Genomic DNA, 25,081 nt, shown 5'->3' on the forward strand with positions numbered 1-25,081 from the left:
CACAGTTTCATTTTTTCCAGTGATACACGTACAGTCTGCAGCTATATCTGACAACTTCAAAGAAATGTCTGGATTCTGACATCTAACGTGGATTGTTACAATATAGTAGCAACACATAGGCAGAAGAAGACTCAAGAAAAAGAAAGCATTTGTTTTGCTGTGTGGAATCGTTATTTGTCTCCATAATAAGAACAATAACAGCCCTTTTATGTTTCTTTCTAAACTGGACACGTAACGGACGTTAATATTGTAGTTGTGCTAGGCGCCCTTCTTCTAGAATAGAAAGCAGATTTGATTGGTTGTTGTTTTTACCTAGGTAACGCTTCCTCCTTCCCGTTCTGTGATTCGCTGTTACCAAGTAAACGAATTGCAAGGTGTTGATTGGTTGTTTTGATTGGTAAGGAAACGCAAGGCGCTCAAGTGGTCTGTTTTGTGTTTGTAGGTAATACGGCAGACATTTATGATATAATATAAATAAATACTATTTACCTACCGACACAGTGGAGAAAATTCCTGATATTGGACCCATTTGTATTTGCATTTCCACAAGTCGTGACACTATTTAGAAATGGGCTGTTTCTTTTCTAAGAAATCCAAAAGAAAATCATCCAAAAAGGATCTTACTCCCCCGACGACAGAAAACACGACTAACAATGCGGCCAGCGACAACGTTGAAGAGGCACCAAAGTACAGCTGGGACAAGCGAGAGAAGGTAGGGAGCAGGCTAATGGTGTTAACATTATATCTGAGCCGGCTAACGGTGCTAATTTACATGGCGTGGATAACAAAGTGATTGTGTGAAACAGCTCAGCGCTAGCTACGCAGCTGTGGCTAGTTGAACAGGGTTAACCTCATAATAGCTACTTAAGTAAGATAGCTTGGGCAGGTGATTCACTAGCGTTGGTCGTAGTTATCGTTAGCTAGCTAGTCTAATACAGTAACATAATGTACACTGCACAGTGGATGTGCAAGAAAAGTTACACTGGCGTGCCAAGTAAAATACCAAGAATAGGTGATTAACGTTGACAACGAGTGTACAGTTTTAATTTTAGCAGTACTTTATCTGGTATGGCTACCTTCAGTTCGTTTATGAGCTAACTAGCAAATGTAACCTCTTTGCTATTTTCCCATGACATAATGACCCCAAGTATTCCAGTGCAGTGTTTTCGTGTAGCTTGTTAAGGTAATATATTTTGCTTGAGCTCATAATCAGATTAGTCAGCACACTTAAGGTTAGGTGTCTTGGCTGGCTAGTTAGCCAGCTAGGTATAAGTCTTCAACGATAGCTAATGTGTATAATGCAGCTTGATTAGGTCGCTAGCCGTTACACCTCAACATCTGCCTGTGTAACGTTGCTGGGTTGTCAACTGCATTTGAAGCGACCAGCCTGAGAGCCACGTTGTGTTAAACGCAAACAGAATTCAAAGAACGAAGATTTGCCATCAACAGATGACATCTAAAACACAGTTGCTGTGGTATCTAGTTTATTGATAAAGTATTACACGTCTCACTAGGTAGAGTTTTTTTCTTTCGTTAGGACCCGTTAAATTGGCGCTGTTCGGCTCTAGTGGTGATGGCAGATGATAACCGTCCATTCATTAAATTGGTTACAAGTGCCGTATGGAGCATTTCCAATGGACCATACTTCAGTACTTCCATACACACGTGGAGATCAGTTCAAATGCGTTGTACACCCCCTTTTTAAGATTCCCAAAGTCTTATGCTAGAACGTTTTGATTTACCCTCAGTAAGCTTCAGTGTTTCTAAGATCTCTGCGGATAATGTGATGAATAACGCATTATATGAATGAAAAAAAAAATCCTCAGTCTATTCATGTGTAGAGATTTTAACATTATTAATTTTACGACGGAGTTAAACCTTTTGTATCCGAAAGGTCTTCTCAATATGCTATGAAACAACAGGACCTGTGACAACCATTTGTCACCTAGATATAGGCTTTCACCTCTGTTCAGTAAAATATAATTATAATACCATATTTTGTTATGTGCAGTTGAACTGTGCATCTCAATGTGAAATATTTAAATAACATTCAATAATGAATGTAATAACACTAAACAGTCATTATAAGAATATAAAAACAGCAGTTAAAAAAAAAAAAAAAGCATTACTAGTGTATAAACATGTGGTGCTTTCATCTCAAGAGCCTGTGGTCGGTTGATGTTCTTCTAGGTGGACCCTAAGGACTTCATGCTGACGGGACTCAAGGATGCTACAGTTGGCCGCCTACCGGGTAAACTCAACGGGCAGCAGTTTGTCATACAGGAGTGTGAGAACTGCAGCATCTTCATCTTGGACCACTCGGCCACCATCACGATTGACGACTGCGTCAACTGCCGCGTGGTGCTGGGCCCCGTCAAGGGCAGCGTCTTCTTCCGAGACTGCAAGGAGATTAAGTGCGTGGTGGCGTGCCAGCAGTTCCGCACCCGCGACTGCAAAAAGATGGAGGTGTTCCTGTGCTGCGCCACCCAGCCCATCATCGAATCCTCCACGGGCATGAAGTTCGGCTGCTTCCAGTACCACTACCCCGAGCTGGCCGCCCACTTCAAGGACGCCGGGCTGAGCGTCTTCAACAACAACTGGAGCAACGTGCACGACTTCACTCCGGTTTCCGGGGAGACCAACTGGAGCCTGCTTCCCGAGAACACCTCGGTGCTGGACTGCGTCCCCCCGCCGGACAACGAATCCGAGTTCGGGTCCGTGCGCGTCTCCGCCGACGCCCAGCAGAGCGTCGTGCCCCTGACCCACGGCGGGAGGCGTAAGGTCAGCGAGGAGTCCTGCCTCTGCATGTTCTTCGCTGGGGAGCACACGGCCGCCAACGCCAGGAAACTCATCCATGAGGTGAGGGAGGGCCGTCTTTGCTGGATTTCCGATTCCCTCTTTAAGATGCATCGCTTCGGTTCCACTTATTGTATGTCGCTTTCGAAAAAGCATCTGCCAAATAAATGTAATGTAATGTAAGTTCCCTTAGTTCATTTAGTTGCTCGAGTTAAATGGCGAAAGCTTTACATTTAGAATTTGTCGTGTTCCCTTTTTATGCGGCATAGTCAGAATGACTACAGTCGGGCAGAGCTGGAACCCTCACTTTCTGTGCTGTGATCTCTACTCTATCTGTGACTCTCGCTGCTCTCCCCTGACTGAATACAGTGGAAAAACATGCATAAGGAGGATGGACTCTCTGGTCTCCTTTTTATTTGAAAATACGGACTACAGTTAGCATAAGGTGTGAAATATGCAGTTTATGAGTTTAGCTGATATATTGGTACTGGGAAGAAGTTGCAATGGATAAAGTAACATGAAATGAATGCACAGACAAAACTGAATAATGATTATTTTTATTAAGTATATATATTTAATAAAAATGAAAATTATGGGTGGGAACCCTGACTCGCGGAAGCAAGTACTCTCTTCAAGATTCTTAAACATGGTCTACTGCTTTTAAACAGGCATTAGGTACAAAAAATAAAAAGAGTACTACAGTAAACACTTGGACAAATCAGGCTTGTAATTGTTTAGAGAAAATTGTAAAATGTCCCATCGCTCCTAAGTAAAATCTGTATTCGTTAACATATAATCCAACTGAAAGTATCTACCCTGTTCATTTTCATACATATGATTCACGTGTAACATACTTTCTGTTTTTGTCCTCATGCCAAAACAGGCGACACAGAAGGGGTTTGTTCTCATTCAAACCAAGGAGGTTTCAATGCGCCCTGAAGACGTCAAAAGGGTGTTCCACAACAATGCGGACGAGCTCACGGAGTTGATAACTAAAGGTGTGTTTATAGTGGCAAAACTTCAGATGCACTTGCTGCCATATATGCATTATGCACAGCGATTAAGGACACTGTAAGTCTGTATTGCGTAAATATAATGTAATTGCATTTATATATTGCAGCGGTGTCCAATTTTGTCCGAAAAGGGCCTGTGTAGGACAGGGTTTTGTTTTAGCCCAGCGCCACACTAACACCCGATTCAATTAATTCAGTCGAGACTTTGATAAGTAGAATCAGGTGCCTTAGTGCTGGGCTAAAACAAAACCGGTACTCACATTGGCCCTTATTGGAGAAGATCGGACACCCCTGATATAGTGCCTTTAATCCGATGATCTGAAAGTGCTTCTCAGTGAGGAGGGTGCTCACACCAAACACTGTTAATATGTAGCACCCACCTGGGAAGAGTGTAATATGCATGGATAAAAATTTTTATACTTGCTTAAATTTGCTACTGAAATTTTAGGACTGTGCTGATTCAACATGGAGTAGAAGTACAGATGGGCTGTGGAAAATCTGAGAAGTAACTGTTAATTTATTTTAGGTCCTGTTGTGGCTCTGGAGTTGAACGGAGATGGTGTGGTGGAGGCTTGCCGGAAAATTTCCAGTGAAGTCTTCAATGGAACCAAGGTAAAGCACCTTGCTTCTTCTTCCATAGGGCATTACACATTTTAATCATAGTGTGGACATGATGTGATCTTTAAGTGAGATTAATGCCTTTTGATTGTTTTCTCCCAGCTTTTTGTTTCAGAAAACAGGAATTCGTCCTCAGCCGATGTGGACAACTTCTTCAATTTTGCGGACATGCAAATGGGATTATGAAACTCTGAAACCTGGAAGGAAAAATTCAGTATCTGATTTTTTGTGTATACATTTGAGGCCAAAAGTTTACATACACCTAAGCTAAAGATATTCAGTTTTTCACAACTCCGCACATTTCATGGTGCAATACATTTCTTTTGGCTAGTCAATTTGGGCATCTACTTTGTTCACATCAGAGGTAATTTTAAAACAATCAATTAGAGGCAGATTTATTTCAGCTTTAATTCACTATATCAGAATTACTGTGGGTCAAAAGTTTACATACACCAACTTGACTGTCTCTTTAAGCAGTCTGGAAGATTCCAGAAATTGATATAATGACTTTTTAGAAGCTTCTGATTGGCCAATTGTCATAATTAGGAGTTAATTGGGAGTTAATTGACACCTGTGGCTGTATTACGGGCCAACCTTTAGAGGACTGCCGTTTTGCCCTTGATATAATGGGAAAGCAACTCAGCCAAGAACTCCGAAAAAAATTTGTGGACCTCCACAAGTCCGGTTCCTCCATGGGAGCAATTTCCAAACAACTGAAGGTACCATGACAACTGTTGTATGCAAATATAAAATCTTGGGACCACACAGGCACTGCATCATTCAGGAAGGAAGCACAAATGAACCCCCAGGGCTGAATGAACTTCGGTTCAAAAGGTTCAACTGAACCCCAAGACAACAGCAAAGGAACTGGTGAAGGAGTTTGAGGCATCAGGTACGAAAGTATCTACATCCATCATTAAGAGAATCCAACATTGCCATGGCCTGAAAGGCTGTCGCACAAGGAGGAAGCTCCTACTCTAAGACCGGCATAAAAAAGCGAGAATGAAGTTTGCAGGTGATCACCTGGACGAAGACCTAGCCTTTTGGAGGAGTGTTCTCTGGTCAGATGAAACAAAAATTGAACTGTTTGGCCATGATGATCAGCACTATGTATGGAGGAAAAAGGGTGAGGCTTTTAATCTGAGGGAACGCCATTCCGACTAAAGCATGGGGGAGGCAGCATCATGTTGTGGGGGTGTTTTGCTAGAAGAGGGACTGGTGCACTTCAGAAAATAGATGGCATCATGAGGAAGGAGGATTATCTAGAAATACTGAAGGAACACCTCAAGACATCAGCTGGAAAGTTAAAACTTGGTCGCAACTGGGTCTTCCAGCAGGACAATGATCCTAAGCATACCTCCAAAGTTGTAACAAAATGGCTTAAAGACAACAAAATGAAAGTATTGGAGTGGCCATCACAAAGCCCTGACCTGAATCCCATAGAAAAATTGTGGACTGAACTGAAAAAGCGTATCTGAGCAAGGAGGATCACAAACCTGACTGAGTTTCACCAGTTCTGTCAAGAGGAAAGGGAAAAAATTCTGGCAAAGTATTGTGAGAAGCTCGTGAAAGGTTACCCCAAGAGTTTGATTCCAGTAAAGCAATTAAAAGGCAATGCCACCAAATACCAAGAAAGTGTATGTAAACTTTCAACCCACTGGAAAATATGATATAGTACATAAAAGCTGAAATAGATCTGTCTCTTAGCTATTATTTTGAAATTACCTCTTATGGAAATAAAATAGATACCCTAATTGACTTTACACAGGAAATGTATAGTAACATGAAATGTGTGGAGTTGTGAAAAATTGAGTTTGAATGTATTTAGCCTAGGTGTATGTAAACTTTTGGCCTCAACTGTATATTTTAAATGCCAGTATTCTGAACGGCAGCCGTTCATATGAATTCCATTTAACCATTTACTGAATTTAAAATAATCAGACAAGTAGGATGCAAATAGTTTTGTTATATGTAATTGCACACAGTTTGTCATTAATTGAATGTAAACTTTGGTACAGTGCTCTATTTTGTTAGATGTACATTTGCTTTTAAATGTCAGTTTCATGTCCACTGGTGAGTGTCTTCACACTTTCCTTAATAATGAATTGCAAATGGATGCGTTTACTCCAGTTTACTGGAGCCACCATTTTGTTTCAGTCCTTTTTTAACATATTATTGACCATTTCCAGCTATTTGTTGAGTATGACATACGTAAGACATTGTTTTTGTGTTTTGGCAGTGTACAAAAAAATCAGTTTTGTATAGCATATCTTCAGATGTATACTTTTTTGCATTTATACAGCATTTGTATTTGTCATATTTATGTAACTAGAGTAAAAATGTATTGGGTTATAAATATTTAAAGTGTTTGCCTTCCGTACAGATTTTAGTCAACATTTTTGGATCAGTACCTGTACTCCTAATTTTAGGCAGTTTTATTGCTCTAATAGGTGATAGGCCCTATGAATTGGTTTTATTTAGAAATAAGTTCTTTTTTATTTCTAGTATTGCTTGTTCCCAGTCTGTATTATTTTTCTTGTGTCAAAATTTTGTCTGTATTTAGTCATTTGATTTTTTTAATTGAAACAAGTTTGAATTCATAGTTCAGTTTGCACTAATTTGTAATGAACTTTTGTTTCACTTTGAAGGGTCAAATTTGACAACAGTTTAAATGTAAATTTATGGTTTCGTTTGAAAAGAATACTTTTAGCTGACGCATAATTTCTACGAGATCTATGTCGGAGAACATTGCATTAGCACGTCACAAGTAGACCAAGTTCACATTGCTACATTTGTACACTTAAGAATCATGTTGGGCTTTTGTATTTTTGTTTCATATTTGTATAGATGTATTTTGTAGAACTGAATGTAAAGTGTGATAAACAACTGTTTCTGTCAGTAGTGGTTTCAGGTTCTCTATATCACAAGTTATATGCACACAGTCAATATGTTTATGATTTTTCAGTTAGTGAACCTGCTGCCCCTAATGTTACTGCCAGACACCTCTGTGCATTCAACCAAAATATGGGACGACTACAATGCAGAATGCGATTAGCGGAAGATGTCATTTTATGAAACTACGACTGATTAGATCTCAAACCAGGGTGAGGATGATCACACATTCTGGTTTTAGGCAATGAACAATGTTGTGTATTACGTAATATGGAATTTAGAGGGTAGACACACGCTAGTGCAACTAGGAGAAGTAACTGGGGGAAAGTAGACCCAGATAGGAACAATGGTTGCTTTGGTCCAGAAGTCTTAGGAAAATATATTAAATGTTCTTTTTTTTTTACACATCGCATATTTTTACAATCTGCTTCTCAGGAAACGTAAGGAACCTTAGTCGAATTTCAGAATACCGTCGGGGAAGTTTTATTTAGCCTTCAAAAGTCAGATATTCCCATTCATTTTATTGGGTGCTCCAATGTTTTGCCCTCAGCATGCGCGGTACAGGCTTACTTCCGGGACTTCACCAGCTAGCGCAATGAACTTCAGTGAGCTAACTGAAGGCGTGCTGGCTCTCTAATTAAATATGCACGTCTGTAAACGAGCGGGTTGTTCGGTTGGTTCAAACTGTGTTGATATGGGTTGGTTGCACAGGCAGTAACGAAATTGCTAGGTTGCTAGCGGACCACCGTTTGGTAGCGGCGGAACAGTATACACTCCACTGCAACAAGGCGTGATCCTGGCAAACTAATGAAAATATCTTGGCCAAATATGTTAAGTTGTCGAAGACGTCACCAGAGCATCTTGTTACCTTAGCTAGCGGTAGCTAGCTACTTGATTGATTAGCACCGTATGTGCTAGATTTCTAGCTAACGTTAGCTAGGAAGCTAACAGACGTTAGTGCATGGCTGACTAGCCACCGCTGCAAGTAGATAGTTGTTTGCTGGTTTGTTAGCTTTATTGCAAGCAGGAATTTAAGACTATAATTTCTCAGTTGGTTTGCACCGAAGTGAAGGTGTTGCCTTCCTGTGAGCTAGCTGGCTAGCTAGCAAACAAAACCTGTCAGAATGGCTCACTGGACGGATTTCGAAAAAGACATGGATAAAGATGCCAAGCAATTGATAAAACACATTTGTGGGCTAGAGGACGAAGAGGACCAGAATTTTCAGAATGCACTCAAATTCGCCTGGTCAAACTTCAGGTCAGATCTCTTCTCACCTTACTAACGATATTAATAATTATGATGAGTAGTCAAATTCTCATTCATGGCAAGCTGTCCAGTTGGTTTGGTATGATTAGTGATTAGTGATTATGTGATAATGATTAGTGGCGAATGTATTTTGAAAGTAAGGGTTAAAACAACAATAAGCTTACTTTTATGTATGAATGAACAGGTTTCATCGTTACCTCGATGTCAACAGTCACAAAGTGCAGCGTTCTGTGAATGGGTAAGTTCTCATGTAAATCTGCAACAATTCGTTTAGGAAAGGTACACTGTCCGTTTATATTGTAACCGATGATTTTCTTTTAAAGGATTTATGAAAAGCTTATCGTTCACTCGGACTTAAGCAAAGCGCAGAGCTGGATGAAGCTGACTGAGGAGTTCCTGAGCTCACCGTTACCCAACGTAGAGGGAACCAAGGTACGCTGCTGTAGTGAGTGGGGAACTCTGGATTAGCATGTTGTGCTGTCATATAGCTAATGCATCTTCTGCCACGGTCTTAGCCGCCTCCTGCCGCAGAGCTCTTACTCTTGTCCACCATTTACATTGCAGACAGATGTTCATCACAGCATCCTAGCTTTGTTACTGTTTCTCTCGGACTCTCCGTCCAACTCAAACTACAGTGAGAGGCCCAGAAGGAAAGAGTTGGGTTAGTATGTTTATTAATGTCTGTTAGTGGAAATTAGCTAGCCCTCCTCTATCGTTTTGATACATTTAGTAAACATTTATCGGCACATTTTTAAAATATATATTCTCATGTATGTAGAGAAAGAAGATGACTTTGACTGGGGGAAATATTTGATGGAGGGAGAGGAGATTGAAACCGGCCCCTATCCAGATACACCTGTGAGTTGTTTTTGGTCATTTTGACTTGTTTGTTCCCTGTTAAAGGGAATACTGGTCATTTTTGTAAAAAATAAATAAATAATTGGCTATTGGTCGTAATGTTCAGAACAGACTTTTAAAGCTGCATATTCAAAACAGAAACAAGCAGTGTTTGGTGTGCTTCACGTTACTATGGACTCCCTCAGGAATGGTCAGAGGAGGAGAGCGAGGAAGAAGACAGTCAAATGTCCTTCAGCAGAGAAGATTCTGGGATACAGGTGGACAGAACACCACTGGAGGACCAGGACCAGTCCAAGAAGACTGTGCAGGTCGGGTGGACAGGTGAGAATGTACAGTCATATTTGAGGTCATAGAATCCTGTCCTAGGGCTGTTAATTTTCTATGGTCAAAATATTGGTTTACCGTACCGTCTTCTATGTAGCCATGGCGACTGGCAACTGTTATAAAAGGTTATACTGTTCTTGAAAAATATGGGACTATTGACTGTATAATTTCTATGAAAAGAAAGTAATAAAATAATTATGAGTGTCTGGGATGTGTGAAAACTTGGTATAAGTGTCTTAGCACAGGGAGGCAGCATCACATGTTGTGGGGTTTTAGTAATGTGATTTGTCGGGGTACAGTAGTGTGATTTGTGGGGGTACAGTAGTGTTATTTGTGGTTGTACTGGAATGTTATTTGTGGGGGTACAGTAGTATGATTTGTGGAGGTACCTTAATGTGATTTGTGGTTGTACTGTAATGTGATTTGTGGGGGTACAGTAGTGTGATTTGTGGAGTTACAGTAATGTGATTTGTGGTTGTACTGTAATGTGATTTGTGGGGTTTGCAGTGGCTGAGCCCGATGCACAGGAGTGGTTGGAGCAGCACGTGGTGACCCCATATTGGGTGGCTCAAGCCCCACGTTTCCCCCACAGTCTTCATCTGCACTCAAACCTGCTCAACGTCTGGTGAGAGACCGACCGCTCACTGCTTTAAAAACAAAAACAGTTATCAGCGCAGCGTTTTATTTCAGGATTTTATATTAATTGATAATTATTAACTGAAGTACTGATAATTGATAAGTATCATTGGCTTTTGTGCAAAATATCCCAGTATGTCAGTCTTTCATGTGGTTTTATTTCATGGGTTTTATATTAATTGATTCATTATTAACTGAAATACTGATAATTAATAAGGCTCATTGGCTTGTGTGCAAAATATCCCAGTACATAAATCTTTCACAAGGTTTTATTTTTGTGGTTTCTTGCTAAAAAACCGAACACAACAGAATGTGGCTGTCTCTGTCTGTACATCCCCTGTCACAGTGTAGGAGCTGCAATACAATGTATGTTTACCAGCCTTATGGCTTTTGCCAACAGATTCTGTCCAACATTAGCAAACTAGCTAACTAGTCGAGCTAGTCTGATTCTCTACCTGTCTGGCAAACTTGGTGGGTTTTGAATAATGGGTTGTATAGGTAATGGTAGAAGAAGAAGAAAATTTTATGCTTCTGCACCACATGATTTTGGAATAATTGGTCTGATGTTTATTTTAACAGTCCCTGTTTATTGGGCTAACTGCTCAAGAAAATTGTCGAGTGTGCATGTAGTCAAAAAATCTGCATTTATATTTGACAATGATGTCTGTGATAGTATGTGATTATTGTTTTAGCTAAAATCTGAAGTAATTGTATTTGACTAATGGTGTATTTTGATAGTGTGTAATAACTATTTTGGCACTACCTAAGCATACCTATTGAGCTGTTTTAAAAAAATTTTTTAAATGTTTTTGAAAATTATTTTGATTTTTGTGTTCATTCTCCCAATCTGCAGGGACCAGCACTTATACAACACTGACCCGCTCTACCTTCCAGAAGAGAAGTCCTTTGTCACTGAGACCCAAGCGATACGGGAGGTTCTGTGGTGAGATGATGGGGGTGTCTTGTATAAATCCTTGTTACAGATCACTCAAAAAAAAACAAAAAAAAAAATACTGAGAAGTCACTCTATCTTTTGCAGCCTGAGTAAGGTCAAATGATCGAAACGTTGCCCTTGTTTGCATAAAATGAAATGTTGATTTTAAAGGGGATTATGTCAATGAAAATGCAAATTGCTCTGTGTGTGTGGGGGGGGGGTTTGCTCCTAGACTCCAGAGAATTAATTTATGCCTTTAATGTGACTGGGAGTCCCGTTAGCGGACGGAACGTTCCGTTCTGCTCCGCAATGGCGCTGCGCAGGCCTGCCCCTTGACATCCCTACAGTTTCTCTCCCCTCTCCGAGCTTTTGTGGAAGGTTCTGGAATGGCACTAATAAGAACACATCCCTTTTTCGCCCTGTCCCCCTCCCCAGGCTTCTGTCCGGGGTCAGGAAGTCGTTCATATTCCAGCAGCACGACGGGAAGGTGTCCGTGAGGGAGAACGTGGTGGTCACTCACCTGACCAGCGTGAGTGCATTTCTCATACGCTTCATTTCTCATATTCTTACATGGAGGAGAGTTTGTACAGTTTCATGGATAAATGTTGGTGATGATGATGTTAGTGATGATGAATGAAAGGGATGATTATAGCGTTATAAAGCGTTTAAATGATGCATTATTCGCACAGAGCGTTAATTAGGTGCTGCTCAGACATTCGCAGCATTAGGGGTGGTGTTGAACCGGAACCTCGACTGCCAGACGTGGTTTACCTCCGACCTATGCTGCCGACAATCGGTGTTACCTCTGATGATATGTGCTCCATAATGATGATGATGTTAGTGATGATGATGATAGTGATCATTATAATGATGATGATGATGTTAGTGACGATGATGATGATGATAGTGATGATGTTAGTGATGATGATGATGATGATAGTGATGATGTTAGTGATGATGATGATAGTGATAATTATAATGATGATGATGATGTTAGTGACGATGATGATGATGATAGTGATGATGTTAGTGATGATGATGATAGTGATAATTATAATGATGATGATGATGTTAGTGACGATGATGATGATGATGTTAGTGATGATGATGATGTCAGTGATGATGATGATGATAGTGATAATTATAATGATGATACTGAGCGGCCCTGTCCCGGTGCTGCAGAACTGCCTGCGCTCGGTGCTGGAGCACGTCGCGGCGTACGGCCAGGCTGTTCTCCAGCTGCAGAGGTTCATCGACGAGGTGACGGGGTACAGTGCGGAGCCGTGCCCCCCCGGCACCTGCTCCTCCGCTAAGAAGGGCTCGGACCCCCCCTTCAGGACCTACCAGGCCTTCGTCTGGGCGCTCTACAAGTACTTCACCAGCTTCAAGGCGGAGCTCACCTCCATCGAGAAGGGCATCATCGTCGAAGGCAGGTTTCGCTGAACCACTCAATTCAGACCACAGCTCCTTAAGTTCAGGCCTGTCAGAGTTGATGTATTCACATCGCAGTACCTCACGATGTTTTCATTTTTATTTCTTCGTGTCTTGGCTCTTGGGGAATGTGCATATTGTATGCTCCATTTCCTTGGGCCCATTATTATTATAATTATTATTATTGTGCCAGACACTCTAGCTTCATGGGCAGCCTATGTTATTTTTTTCCGGTTTTTATTATTACGGGCCATTTAAATAAATAAAAAAACGTAAAAAAGTTTTCCACCTTTGTAGCTGAGCAGTATTTCCCTTAAGATCCCATGGTCCAGTTGTGCAGTGCCTCTGTAAATGGGCCTTGAGCCCCCATTCTGGACGTCCTGTTACTCAGTGTCCTTCAGGCAGATAAGGCCATAAAGGACGTCATTCTGGCTCTAAATGACGGCGTTCTGACACCTAACCACTGATCCGGTCACTTTGCTTGAAGAAAGAGGGGACGTATACAAACACAGTAAATCCGTCAAATATCTTATGATGTAAAAAAAGGTGGAAGAGAGATGGTAAAACATGATGGTTTAAGAAATGCCCTGGTGTACCCCCCCCCCGGCAGATGAGACGGTGACTCTGTCGGCCGTGCTGGAGAGGCTCACCCCGCACCTCACCCAGATCAAAGTGCTGCACCGGGTGTTCTGCACGGGCGTGGCCGAGGTTCCCCCCGGGACCCCGAACGTGGTGCGGGCCTCCCACCTGCTCAACACCCTGTACAAGTCCATCATCGAGTACGACAGCGTCGGGGAGGCCTCGGAGCAGACGGTGAGCTGACCGCAGTTCGGTTATGAGTGAGTGAATCTGAATCCCGGGAGTCATTTATGAATGAGTGACAGGCAGTGAATCTGAATCCCGGGAGTCATTTATGAATGAGTGAAAGGCAGTGAATCTGAATCCCGGGAGTCATTTATGAATGAGTGACAGGCAGAGAATCTGAATCCCGGGAGTCATTTATGAATGAGTGACAGGCAGAGAATCTGAATCCCGGGAGTCATTTATGAATGAGTGACAGGCAGAGAATCTGAATCCCGGGAGTCATTTATGAATGAGTGACAGGCAGAGAATCAATCCCAGGAGTCATTTATAAATGTTTTTGAAAAAGTTTTTTATGTACCTAACAAACTGTACATGTATTCCAATTGTTTTTTAACCAACAGGTTGCCTCCTTATTGTTTACAAAAACCCTTTAAATAGATCTGTTGGCCTTTTGTGAAAGGCACTCATTGATGTACTATGACATAAATTGCTGAAATGCTTCATATTTGGATGAGTTTAATTTTTTTAATTGTTATTAAGACTTTAAAATAGACTATTCATTTTGGAATGTTTATGTTGTTTCATATCATAATATTATTTTAGGTCTTAATATTTTATTTCATATTTTATCATGCACCCTTGTGCACAGTTCCTACAAAAAAGAACAGATTTTGTTTGATGTGTGCTTAAGGGGAAGCACATGTGAATTGCAGAACAGGGGAACAAACAAATGCTCTGCCTCATTATTGAAATCTGCTTCTGGCTGTATTACAAAAAAAAACATTCAGATCCAGTTTGGTGGCTCAAAATAACCAGACTGGGGGAGACATGTTAGAAACCCCCTTTCATGAAAAACACCATTTCACACCATGCAGTATCACCTGGCATGGAGTGGAACAAGAACGAACAGTCCTACTAAATGAATGGTTTTTCCCCTGGGCAATGGTACGGTCAGCTGTACACTGTACTGTGCAGCTGTCAGCCACAGTCAGTACTGTACACGGTCATAATCTGGATCCAGCACCAATCCGTGGGGCTCCTGCCCATTTCCCTTTTCCATAAAAATGCCATCTTGTATATTTCCAAATATGTAATGCACACAGTTGGTGCTACAAAGCTTTTTTAAATAAAAATGATTGTGTTAAAGCTATCACCAGTTGGACTCCTCTAATCTTTGCGCATCTTTCAACTCGATTGAGGAAACGGTCATGTTTGAGAAATGGGACTGTGGGATGATCTGTGACGGGACGTGCCTGTCCGTCTCAGGTGGCACTCCTGTTCTCTATGTGGGTGGAGACCGTGCGCCCCTACCTGGACATGGTGGACGAGTGGATCGTTCACGGTCACCTGTTTGACCCGGCGAAAGAGTTCATCATTCAGAGGTACGTGGTGTGTGCCAGTATGTTAAGGGACACTTGTGATCATCGTGGAAAATGTGCGATTGGACATTATTTTTTGTAAACGCTTAGTTTGATCTACTTTATTTGTCCTTGTCTTCAGTTCGGCATGCACAAATGCATTTGTATTTATTGTCAGTTGTTGCAGGAAGTCTCTCTTACTAGAGCGTAGATAAGCACGCTCGACCAGCCCAGCGTGTAGCGAGCTGCTTCTTATTCTCCCCCCGCTGTTCAACTGCTGAGCTGTGCGGTCACTGTGCTGGAGGACTGCCCTGCTTCTGCAGCTGGCACTTAACACCTGCAGTAGCCTGGTCCACCAGAGGGGGCTCTTCTATAACAAGGGCGCCTGCACACTACAGCGCATTCCTGAACGTTTACCAATAATTTTCAATTGGACCAGCTTTTTTGATTCTGCACAAATAAGTGCTTCATAGCGCATTGCTGTATGTCCAGAGAGTGGGGACGTTTCACTGCTACGTGTCACAAAGTTCCGTTGACACTACGTCCAATCATGAGGCAGTGATGTGGGCGTGATTCCAGACTGTGGGGTGTCACTGCCCTGTGGAGGCGTGCCTAACTGCTCTGTTATAACTCTAAATTGCAAACATGAGTAAATCAGCGCATTTAATTCAGCCAAACTGAATCGGTGGGTTTGATCTGGCCATGTGACTGGGGTCAATAGAAAAACCTTGACTTCTTGAACAGGCTGACGTTTCACTGGGGCTGAAGCCATTTTTTTTTTTTTTTTTTTTGTGTGTGTGTGTGGTTACCCAGGAACAAGGACGTGCCGGTGAACCACAGGGACTTCTGGTACGCCACGTACACGCTGTACAGCGTGTCGGAGGCGGTGGAGAGCGAGGAGAAGCTGAGCGACGCGGCGAGCGGCAGCTCGGCCAGCGACCAGGCGGCCGGCAGCCGGCGGCACACCATGGTGTCCTTCCTCAAGCCCGTGCTCAAGCACATCATCATGGCCGGCAAGTCCATGCAGCTGCTGAAGAACCTGGACTGCAAGGACGGCGAGCCGACGCAGAACGCCGCCAGAGGTCAGAGGTCATCTCGCAGCTGTGCCACACAGTGTGTTCTCTCGGTGTGAGAACACAATAATGCAGAACGGGGTGTTCTAAGAACCTGAAAGTACATATCTACACACTGGCACGAAAGCATGCAGTTATAAGTCCTGCCCATCATAGTACCAAAAATTTTACCTGAAGTTCCCCCTGGGAATATCAAATTCTATTCTATTCTATTTTGTTCTGTTTTATTCTGTTCTATTCTAAAGTCTCTGTTTTACAGTGATATGAAGGGCTGATTTTTTTTGTTGTTGTTAATTGATGTGGAACTGAGTGGCACGTGCTCCTGTTTCAGACGGGGAGAGGAAGAGCCTGCACACGATGTTCCTGGAGTCCGTGCAGAATCGCTTGCGCTGTGGGGAGGCGTCGCCCACGGATACGGTCTCCCAGCAGCAGGACACCAAGCGGAGCCTGGTCCGGATGCAGTCCATTGTGGCCCGCCAAATGGAGCTGGGTGACATCCACGACCCCCTGCTGGCTATTAACTTCGCCAGGTGGGTAGGACTCTCCCCCTGAAGGGCGGGGGGGGGGGCTGAGTGGGGCCTGGCAGGGGTCATGCTGTCTAGTGTAAAATAATCACTCTTTTGTCATGTTATTTTAGTCATTTTTTAGTCCTAATTCAGAATCCTCCAGTGTTTGTGTTTGCGCTCATCGCTGCAGCCCCCTCTGTCGATTGGGAGAGTGCAGATTATGCACCCATTCCACCAGCCGCTAGTTCTGTTCTGTTCTGAGCAGGAAGAGGATAGCCTTTGTGGGAAGACTGTGAGTGCCTGATTGATAAGGAGGGGGGGTTACTAGTGTGTAAGGAAAAACATTACATTACAGGCATTTGGCAGACGCTCTTATCCAGAGTGTATAACCATAACCAGGAACAAGTATGACGAAACCCCTAGAGAGAAGTACCAGTCCAAGTGCAGGGAACAACCGCATAGTTTAACTTGGATGTCTCGTCAAATTTAAATTCCTCCCGTGGTCGGGCCGGATGCACTCCCACCCCCCGAGTCAGTCTTGATAGCGGGACCACCTCTCCCCAGTGACTCATGCACCCCTGTCCCCCCCCCCCCCCCAGGCTGTACCTGGAGCAGAGCGACTTCCAGGAGAAGTTCTGGGGCGCTGACCTGACGGTGGGGCGCTCCTCGGAGTCTGTGACCTGCCAGACGTTTGAGCTGACGCTGCGCTCCTGTCTGTACCCGCACATACAGCACCGCTACATCCAGTGCTGCGGGAAGCTCATGAGCACGCTCAAAAAGGACTACAGGCGAGTGTGCACTCTCCTAAATACACACACGCGTGCACCTACACACACACACACATCTGAAAACACATAGCCTGCTGTGTAATATAATTGTATCCCATAAATGGTATTGATGAAAAAAATTTTGATCACTGTTATTACCTTCTTGAATAAATGTACACTTAATCATAAACCCTGCCCTTCGGTATGCTTTGTATAGCGATGCCCTCATATGGAAGAAAAATACAGGCATGTGAACGTTCACTTGCTGCTAACAGTGTTGTCTAACTAGTTAGCTGGTGATGCTTACCAACGCATGCGCCTCTTGCACAAATGCACACGCCATGCGCATGCCAAGTCATGATTGGACACTTCCATGTGATTCCTGCCCTGTGATTGGTTCCTCAGGCTGCTGGAGTACCTGCAGGCCATGCGCAGCTACTTTCTGTTGGAGGCGGGCGACACCATGTACGACTTCTACACGGCCATCTTCGACAAGGTGGTGGAGAAGCAGAGCTGGCAGCAGCTGTCCTTCCTGAATCTGCAGCTGCAGGAGGCTGTGGGACAGCGCCACCCAGAGGACAGTGCCAGGTACTGCAATTACGCTAAGACAAGGTCCTTCACTAAGACTAAGGAATGGATACTGAAATCTGGCTCTGGAATCTGTCCATGGTTTTCTTTTCTCCCTGGTAAGTACTGTAACTGAATAATTAGTGCTAAATAGTCCTGTTTTTAAAAAATCTCTCCCTTATTCTAGGTTATCAATATATCTGGAAACCGCTGATCCAGCCAAGAAAAAGCTTCCGGTGAACAGCTTTGATGGTCTCACCCTCAGTTACAAGGTACTTTGCTCGCGTGTGAATGTGCGCGCGTTTGTCACTCATAATCCTTGCGTAATCTCAAACGGTTTCTCCTAATCCCGAGTGCGTAATCTCATTGCCGTTGCGCCATAGCCCCGACCGTAATCGCCGGTGAGCGCGGAGCTCGTTGTGGGCGTAAGCGTGTGCGTGTAAACGGGCGCGTGTTCGTCAGGTTCCCTGGCCCGTGGACATCGTCATCAGCTCCGAGTGCCAGAAGATCTACAATCAAGTCTTCCTGTTCCTGCTGCAGATCAAGTGGTCCAAGTACAGTCTGGACACGCTCCGGTTCAGGGGTGAGCGCTTCTTATTAAGGGTCGGGACGCCATGTTGTGGTGATCACACTGAAATGGTTAACTGTCTTTCAGTTTTTTTTAAACTTGTGTTTTGGAGTAACTGCCACGTTGGAAAAACGGCTACGAAGTACTGGTTATATTTCTGGAAAGGTCATGAAATTACAAGGACTTTGAGTGTGGTATTCACACGAGGTATAGCGAAAATATGGCCGTGTGGTGATGTTGTGGAAGTGTTTTTTTTCTTTTCTTTTTTTTTTTCTCACACTCAAAATCGTGGATCTGTGTGAGAAGTGCACGGCATCATTTTCTCCATCTGTGTTTTTTTCTCTGCCCTGTACGTTGTGGGGACTGAAGGGCCTGGTGCCTCGTTTTTCTCCTGGTCTCTCCGCAGATTTGACTGCGGCTGCGCAGAGGCAGGAAGGGTGCGCTGCAGAAGAGGGCAAAGCGAAACTGCCCATCAGGCAGCAGATCCACCGGATGTTCCTGCTCAGGGTCAAACTCATGCACTTTGTGAACAGTTTGCACAACTACATCATGACCAGAGTGAGTCCCTTTAACTGCCGCCCGTCATCTGAGCATGTGCGCTTGTGTACACTGCGTGTGTGTGTGTCTGTGAGTGTGTCTGTGTCTGTCTGTCTGTCTGTCTGTCTGTGTGTGTGTGTCTGTGAGTGTGTCTGTGTCTGTGTCTGTCTGTCTGTCTGTGTGTCTGTGTCTGTGTCTGTGTGTGTGTGTGTCTGTGTCTGTGTCTGTGTGTGTGTGTGTGTGTGTGTGTGTGTGTCTGTCTGTGTGTGTGTGTGTTTTTGTGTACGTGCGTGCGTGTGAGCGCATGTGCGCACTTCTCGCACGCTTGCATGTGTATTTGTGTGCTTGTTTGTGTGTGTGTTTGTGTGTGTAAAAATAAATGAATAATGTGTTTTTTAAGTGGTTAATGGTTTTACAGTTTGCTGTGTGACTGCACCCTGATTACATCAGTTCCTGTGTTGGCTGTGGGCAGTGATTGGTGGAGTGGGTTTTACGTGTGTGTTGTTGTGGTTGTGTCTCCTGCTCAGATCCTGCACAGTACCGGTTTAGAGTTCCAGCACCAGGTGCAGGAGGCCAAAGATTTGGACCAGCTGATCAGAATCCACTACAGATACCTTTCTACCATCCATGACCGCTGTCTGTTCAGAGAGAAGGTAGGGTTATCTCACCTGTGAAAGATGCTCTATCTCACCTGTCTGTGCAGTAGAGCATGTGAATGGTGCTCTATCTCACCTGTCTGTGCAGTAAATCATGTGAATGATGCTCTATCTCACCTGTCTGTGCAGTAGATCATGTGAAAGATGATCTATCTCACCTGTCTGTGCAGTAGAGCATGTGAAAGATGCTCTGTCTCACCTGTGTGTGCAGTAAATCATGTGAAAGATGCTCTGTCTCACCTGTGTGTGCAGTAAATCATGTGAAAGGTGCTCTATCTCACCTGTCCCTGCAGGTGAGCTTTGTGAAGGAGGCCATTATGAAGGTGTTAAACCTGGTCCTGCTGTTCTCTGACCGCTGGCAGGCGGGCACTGGGGCCTGGAAGTGAGTTTCCACTTTAAAACCTGTTTAAGCAGCGTGGGCAGCAGTGCAGTGTAGCGGGTGGGGAGCTGGGCTCATGAATTGAAGGTTTCAGGTTTCGTTCCCAAGCAGGACACTGCCCTTGTACCTTTAACCTGCACTGCTTCAGTAAATATCTGTGTAATTGGATATTATGTAAAAATTCTGTGTAAGTTGCTCTAGATAAGAGTGACTGCTCAATGGCGGTAATGTAATGTAAAGTGGCTGAATCAGCAATAAATTTCAATTATGTGCTTCATTCACAGGATGTCAATTTTTTTTTTTTTTACAATGCTGCAAACGATTATGCTTCATATACTTTATGAATAAATAATATAAGCTGTATAATAGCTGCTTCCTTTTCAGTGCTTCCTCTGATGCTAATGTGTGCGGGTGTTGTTGAGTCGGTCTTCAGCGTAACTGTGTTCACCATTACTGGTCTTTTTCTTGCCATTCTACTTTCTAGGGTTGAATCCATTGACAAGATGGAGTCTGATTTCAAAAACTGCCACATGTTCCTGGTGACAGTGCTGAATAAGGCTGTCTGCAGAGGATCCTTTCCTTACTGTAAGCTAAACCCTGTGTTCTCTTCACCGTGTAGCAATATAACTTTTTGCCAGTTTCATCTGGATTTTCTACAGCATGAATTTTCCTTTTCAGCTCAGTTGTGCATTTATGAATTGAACAGCGCCTTCTGCTGGCTAATTGGAGGATTTGCTTGTGTGCATTAAAAAGAAGCAGATGCTCTTGACAGCAAACAGCCTTAACTTGTTGAATGTAGTGAACACAGCTGGTGGCAGTTCAATGTTAAGAGAACTGGGCTTGCAGCTCCATGGCTGTTGGTTTGGTTTGGAAGTGGAGAACTTCGATGGTACCCTTTTTTTACCCGTTTCAATAAATATTCAGCTGTACAATTGATTGTATGAGAAGTTTATTAATCAATTAAAGGAACATAAATCGTACGTAAGTGCATACTCTCGAAAAGGGTGTCTGTTAAGTGGCTGAAAGGTGATGCAATTTAATATAATGCTCCCTCAAAGGCCAAGTAAGATATAATGCTCACCCAGACTGTGTCGCTATCGCATAGATGTAGTGAAGAGCTGTATGTTCTATCTTTCTGAGTTACTCCTGGCTACTATGAGTTTGATGTGATGGAAAAGGAAGTTGGACATCCTTTTAGACAAACTTTCTTCAGACAAGCTAGCCGATTCAAATTTAATCAAATGCTGCCAGTGGAGCATGTGCTGTTAAAAAAAAAAAAAAAAAAAACGCACGAGGAGTTATTGAAAAATGTCATCGGACATTTAAATCATTCATATGCATTAAGCCGACATTCCCATACAAGTGACTGCCTACTGTTTTTACCTGATTTCATGCAAGGCAACAATTCAGGTGCTCAGGTGCTCCAGATTAATGAATGTGTACAGGCATTGCATTACATTACATTACAGGCATTTAGCACATGCTCTTATCCAGCAAAGCAGGTTAAGTACTTTGCTCAAGGGTACAACTGCAGTGTCCTACCGGGGAATCGAACCTGTGACCTTTACAAGACCAACTTTGTACCGCACTGCCTTCCAAAGATTAAGCATTACACTGTGAACGATGACAGTTTAGCTGGTAATTTTTCTAGCAGATCCCTCCCCCTTTTTTTTTCTTTTTTTGTGTGTAAAGCGTCCTGGGATGTATGCATGAAGAGCGCTATATAAGAGTTTTGTCGTATTGTATTGTATTAGCTGTAAACGTGGTTTAAAAATTGCTGTAAATGTTTGTACTGAAGCATATTATGTCGCCCCACAGTGGCACACGTGTGGTCGGTGTACTAATGCGGAGCTCTGTTCCTGCTTTACCAGTGGAGTCCCTGGCCCTGTCCCTGATGGCCGGGTTCGAGCAGTGCTGAGGCTCAGCTGTGGAGAGCGAGCGAGCGAGAGAGAGAGAGAGAGACCAGTGTGACGTGGTCTGCTGGGAGACTGATTCCATGCGATCTTCACTTAAACGGACACATTTTCTTTCTCCCCGTGTTAATGTTTGACAGTCCTGTGTTCCATGTTGGGTGCCATGTTGGGTTTTGCCCCATGCCTGATTTTTAAAAATGTATTTATTTATTTTTTTGTATTAAATAACACAAATATGTCGCAATTGAGTCTGAGTCTGCTGAACGAAACGACAGTTTCGTTTTAAGTAAGTAAAGCATCACGAGCATTGTGGGGGAAAAAAACTGCGATTTCATGCCTGCAATGTCTCTCCCCCAATCATAGGTGCTTTCACTGAGACGTGGGAACAGGGTCTAAGGGAGATGTACATATTTAATACATTTGTCTTTGTATTTGTCCTTGCCTTTGCTCAGATTGTTTTGTGTGCTTCTTTCACAAGACAATAAATTTTGTCCTTGTTATAAGATTAAATGCTGCGTATTACTTTATCTCTGACGTGCACTGCATTCTGGGAAATCAGTCGTGTTATGCCACGCATAACTTTTGTATTAAGCATTAATATTTTTTGCAAAATGCAGTGTTTAGAGTGGCACCGTAAGTCATGTCTGCAATGATCAATGCCATATTTGGTGTGTGTACACCAAACAGAGGTTAAATGGGTACCTATGTCCACATGTAACAGTATGCTGTTATTCTTTTCCCTTATATGCATATACTGGTATTATACAATCATGAGGCACTTGGCTATTGAGAGACTCCAGTTTTTACCCCGCTTTTCAAAGATCCTTTTGGCCACCCTTATTTAATTTTTTTAACTTAATGATAATAACCCCAGTATAGAGCCTGATGGGGATTCGGGTCAGGGGTCAGGGGTTAGGTGGAGGGGGGGAGGGTTAGTTCTCACTGTGGGCCAACTCAAGATCGCCTCCTTTGTGCCAAAGGCCAACATCCTTTACACATGACACAGACAGAGGCCTGCTTACTGCCCAGATGGTGGTGTTTGTCTCCGTCTGACAAGGTCCCACAATACAGAAGAGTACGAGAACTATAATGACAACAAACTGTATAAATATAACAACTTCATACGGAGGGGCAGTCTGAATACTATACATAGGCCAGACATCTGTACCATACTGTATAGATACTTTATGGTGAGTCATGCCATACACTTTGTAGCTCCCAAAAAAGGAATTCTCAAGAACAAAAAAAAAAACTTTAGTTTTCCATTAATAGTTTAGTCACGTGTGCTACATTGCATTTTCTGTCAAAGTGCATAAAACAACTTCTTATGCTGTGATTTAAAAGTTCATTCTTTTAATAGGATTTATAGACTCTATCATGATTGTGCTATATCTATAAAGCTCCTTATTTCGATATGCACTTGAAATCAAACATTTATTTACTCATAGAAAACTATATTGTCAATATTTAAATGCCCTACCACACACAGATTTATCTAAATGGTTGTTGGTCCTTATTCTGGATGTATTTGTGTGTTCCTAGAATTTGTACCAAAGCCTTTGAAGGTAAAATACTGCAATTAACTGCTGTAATAAGCGTTACAGAAATTAATTATTTGGAGAAATGTATTTGACTCCGCATTAGTGATATGCTGTCAAAGGACTGTACATTGTCCATCAAGATGTATCTGAACTTAAAAGTACAGTTTAGCCCCTGAGCCGCCGGCTTTCAAAACATTTTCCGCTGGGTTGTGTGTTAAGAATCCCCTATTCATTGGCATGTAGACATAGTCTACTACAGACACTCTGGTCTGGATCTTAAGAACTCACTCTCACAAATCCTTATTCGCTGTTTTTTGGGGGAAAATGCTTCTGGTTTGTCGTTAACAGTTTTCTGTCGAAAGTCACAAAACTGCTGTGCGTGTTCGGGTCTGCGCGCGGATAGAGCCGCTGGGAGGGCCATGGAACCAAGATAACGCGTGGCAGTAAGGCTACGAAAGAAAGAGACTTTATGTTGGGGGCGGGGCCTACGGGTCAGATTTCGTCAGAAATGACGAGGATCTGTTTCAAGGCATCTCCAGCTGCATATGAAAAAAAACGGGATGCACTGAAACGTTCCAATGCTAATGAGAGAAAACTGCGGAAAATCGAGGAGACGAGTGAAAAAATGAGTGGTTGGTTTAAGAAAACAAGTATTTTCGTCGTAGCCGACAACAAACAGCATGATAACGTAGTATTTTTTCTCTTGTGAAAAGCGGAAAGAAGGAAAAAGGAAAGTTTGGGTAGTTTGTGTCAACTAAAGTATGGCGCGAGAGTTTAGAGAGCCCGGAGCGGTCGAGTGTTCTAAAGTAAAGAAGAGGACCAAAAAGAAAAACAGGAAAGAAAATAAAACTAGAACTGTGCATTCAAATTTATTATATGACCATGCCAAAGGACACGACAACCCAAACAGACATTACGCAAACAATAAGATTAAAACGACGAAGTATACCCTGCTCTCCTTTCTGCCAAAGAATCTTTTCGAGCAGTTCCATCGATTTGCCAACGTGTATTTTGTTTTCATCGCTTTATTAAACTTTGTTCCCGTTGTTAATGCTTTTCAGCCCGAGCTAGCCCTGGCTCCGGTGGTTTTTATATTGTCAGTTACTGCAATAAAGGACCTATGGGAAGATTATAGAAGGCACCGTTCGGATAAAGAAATAAATCACATGGACTGTCTCGTCTTCTGCAGGTAAGGTTCCAGGTGCTTATTATGTGTTACAATACTTGTATGGAGGGGAAATGGCTTTCGTCCAGTTGTTGGTCGAGCCGACTTGGTGAAATTTTGTTTCTTTGCAGTTAACGCTTGTTCTGTTACTTTCTGCTGGTTTGAGAACTTGTTGCAGTTGCAACTAGCTTGTCTTGTATAATGCACCGTAATAATTTTGACGTAATAAAATGTTATCAGGTAGTTGCAAGAGCGGTGCAACGTCCGTGCGCGGTTCATCAGTCCGCTTTCCATCACTATTTTAAATGTAAAACAAAGTTATGTTCCGCATAACACATTTTCAGTGGCCGCTTCAACTGAACGCTTCCCATAGATCTCAAACTTAATTCCTGACATAGGTCAACATTTGAATTCCTGACATAGGTCCACATGTTCTTCGGGAAAAGTAATCGTGAACACACTCCCCTTTGGACTGGTT

At 42.9% G+C, this 25,081-nt stretch overlaps 3 protein-coding genes across 5 annotated transcripts in view; all 3 read left to right on the forward strand.

The window, feature by feature from the left end:
- The first annotated feature begins 372 nt into the window (after positions 1 to 372).
- Positions 373 to 7,325, forward strand: LOC135240968 (protein XRP2-like). The gene is made up of 5 exons (XM_064311051.1): positions 373 to 712; positions 2,191 to 2,859; positions 3,680 to 3,794; positions 4,336 to 4,421; positions 4,530 to 7,325. The coding sequence occupies exons 1-5, from the start codon at positions 569 to 571 to the stop codon at positions 4,611 to 4,613; spliced, it is 1,098 nt and encodes a 365-aa protein (XP_064167121.1). The 5' UTR covers positions 373 to 568; the 3' UTR covers positions 4,614 to 7,325.
- Positions 7,326 to 7,665: 340 nt separating this feature from the next.
- tubgcp5 (tubulin gamma complex component 5) lies at positions 7,666 to 22,407 on the forward strand. 2 transcript variants are annotated; one of them, XR_010325768.1, is made up of 24 exons: positions 7,666 to 8,577; positions 8,771 to 8,824; positions 8,910 to 9,018; positions 9,151 to 9,247; positions 9,365 to 9,444; positions 9,630 to 9,765; positions 10,276 to 10,393; positions 11,258 to 11,347; positions 11,774 to 11,867; positions 12,521 to 12,767; positions 13,380 to 13,582; positions 14,840 to 14,955; positions 15,745 to 16,013; positions 16,336 to 16,534; positions 17,110 to 17,298; positions 17,683 to 17,865; positions 18,032 to 18,116; positions 18,307 to 18,427; positions 18,819 to 18,970; positions 19,477 to 19,602; positions 19,899 to 19,987; positions 20,469 to 20,569; positions 21,856 to 22,151; positions 22,189 to 22,407. XR_010325768.1 is itself a non-coding variant. In XM_064310636.1 (23 exons), exons 1-23 carry the CDS (start codon positions 8,444 to 8,446, stop codon positions 21,900 to 21,902), a joined length of 3,039 nt encoding a protein of 1,012 aa, XP_064166706.1. In that variant the 5' UTR covers positions 7,666 to 8,443; the 3' UTR covers positions 21,903 to 22,407. The 2 variants fall into 2 exon arrangements, 1 of the variants encoding a protein (XP_064166706.1); XM_064310636.1 differs by having other exon boundaries at positions 21,856 to 22,407.
- Positions 22,408 to 23,915: 1,508 nt separating this feature from the next.
- atp10a (ATPase phospholipid transporting 10A) overlaps positions 23,916 to 25,081 on the forward strand; it is a 31,529-nt gene continuing 30,363 nt past the window's right edge. Inside the window, exon 1 of one of the 2 annotated variants that reach the window (XM_064309748.1) lies at positions 23,916 to 24,627. In XM_064309748.1, coding sequence (XP_064165818.1) covers positions 24,200 to 24,627 — 428 coding nt within the window. In that variant the 5' untranslated portion in view covers positions 23,916 to 24,199. The remainder of the gene's footprint in view (positions 24,628 to 25,081) is intronic. The other variant, XM_064309749.1, reaches the window with a different exon arrangement.

Source organism: Anguilla rostrata, chromosome 15, assembly GCF_018555375.3.
Source record: "Anguilla rostrata isolate EN2019 chromosome 15, ASM1855537v3, whole genome shotgun sequence".
In the NCBI taxonomy this organism is placed as follows: Eukaryota; Metazoa; Chordata; class Actinopteri; order Anguilliformes; family Anguillidae; genus Anguilla; species Anguilla rostrata.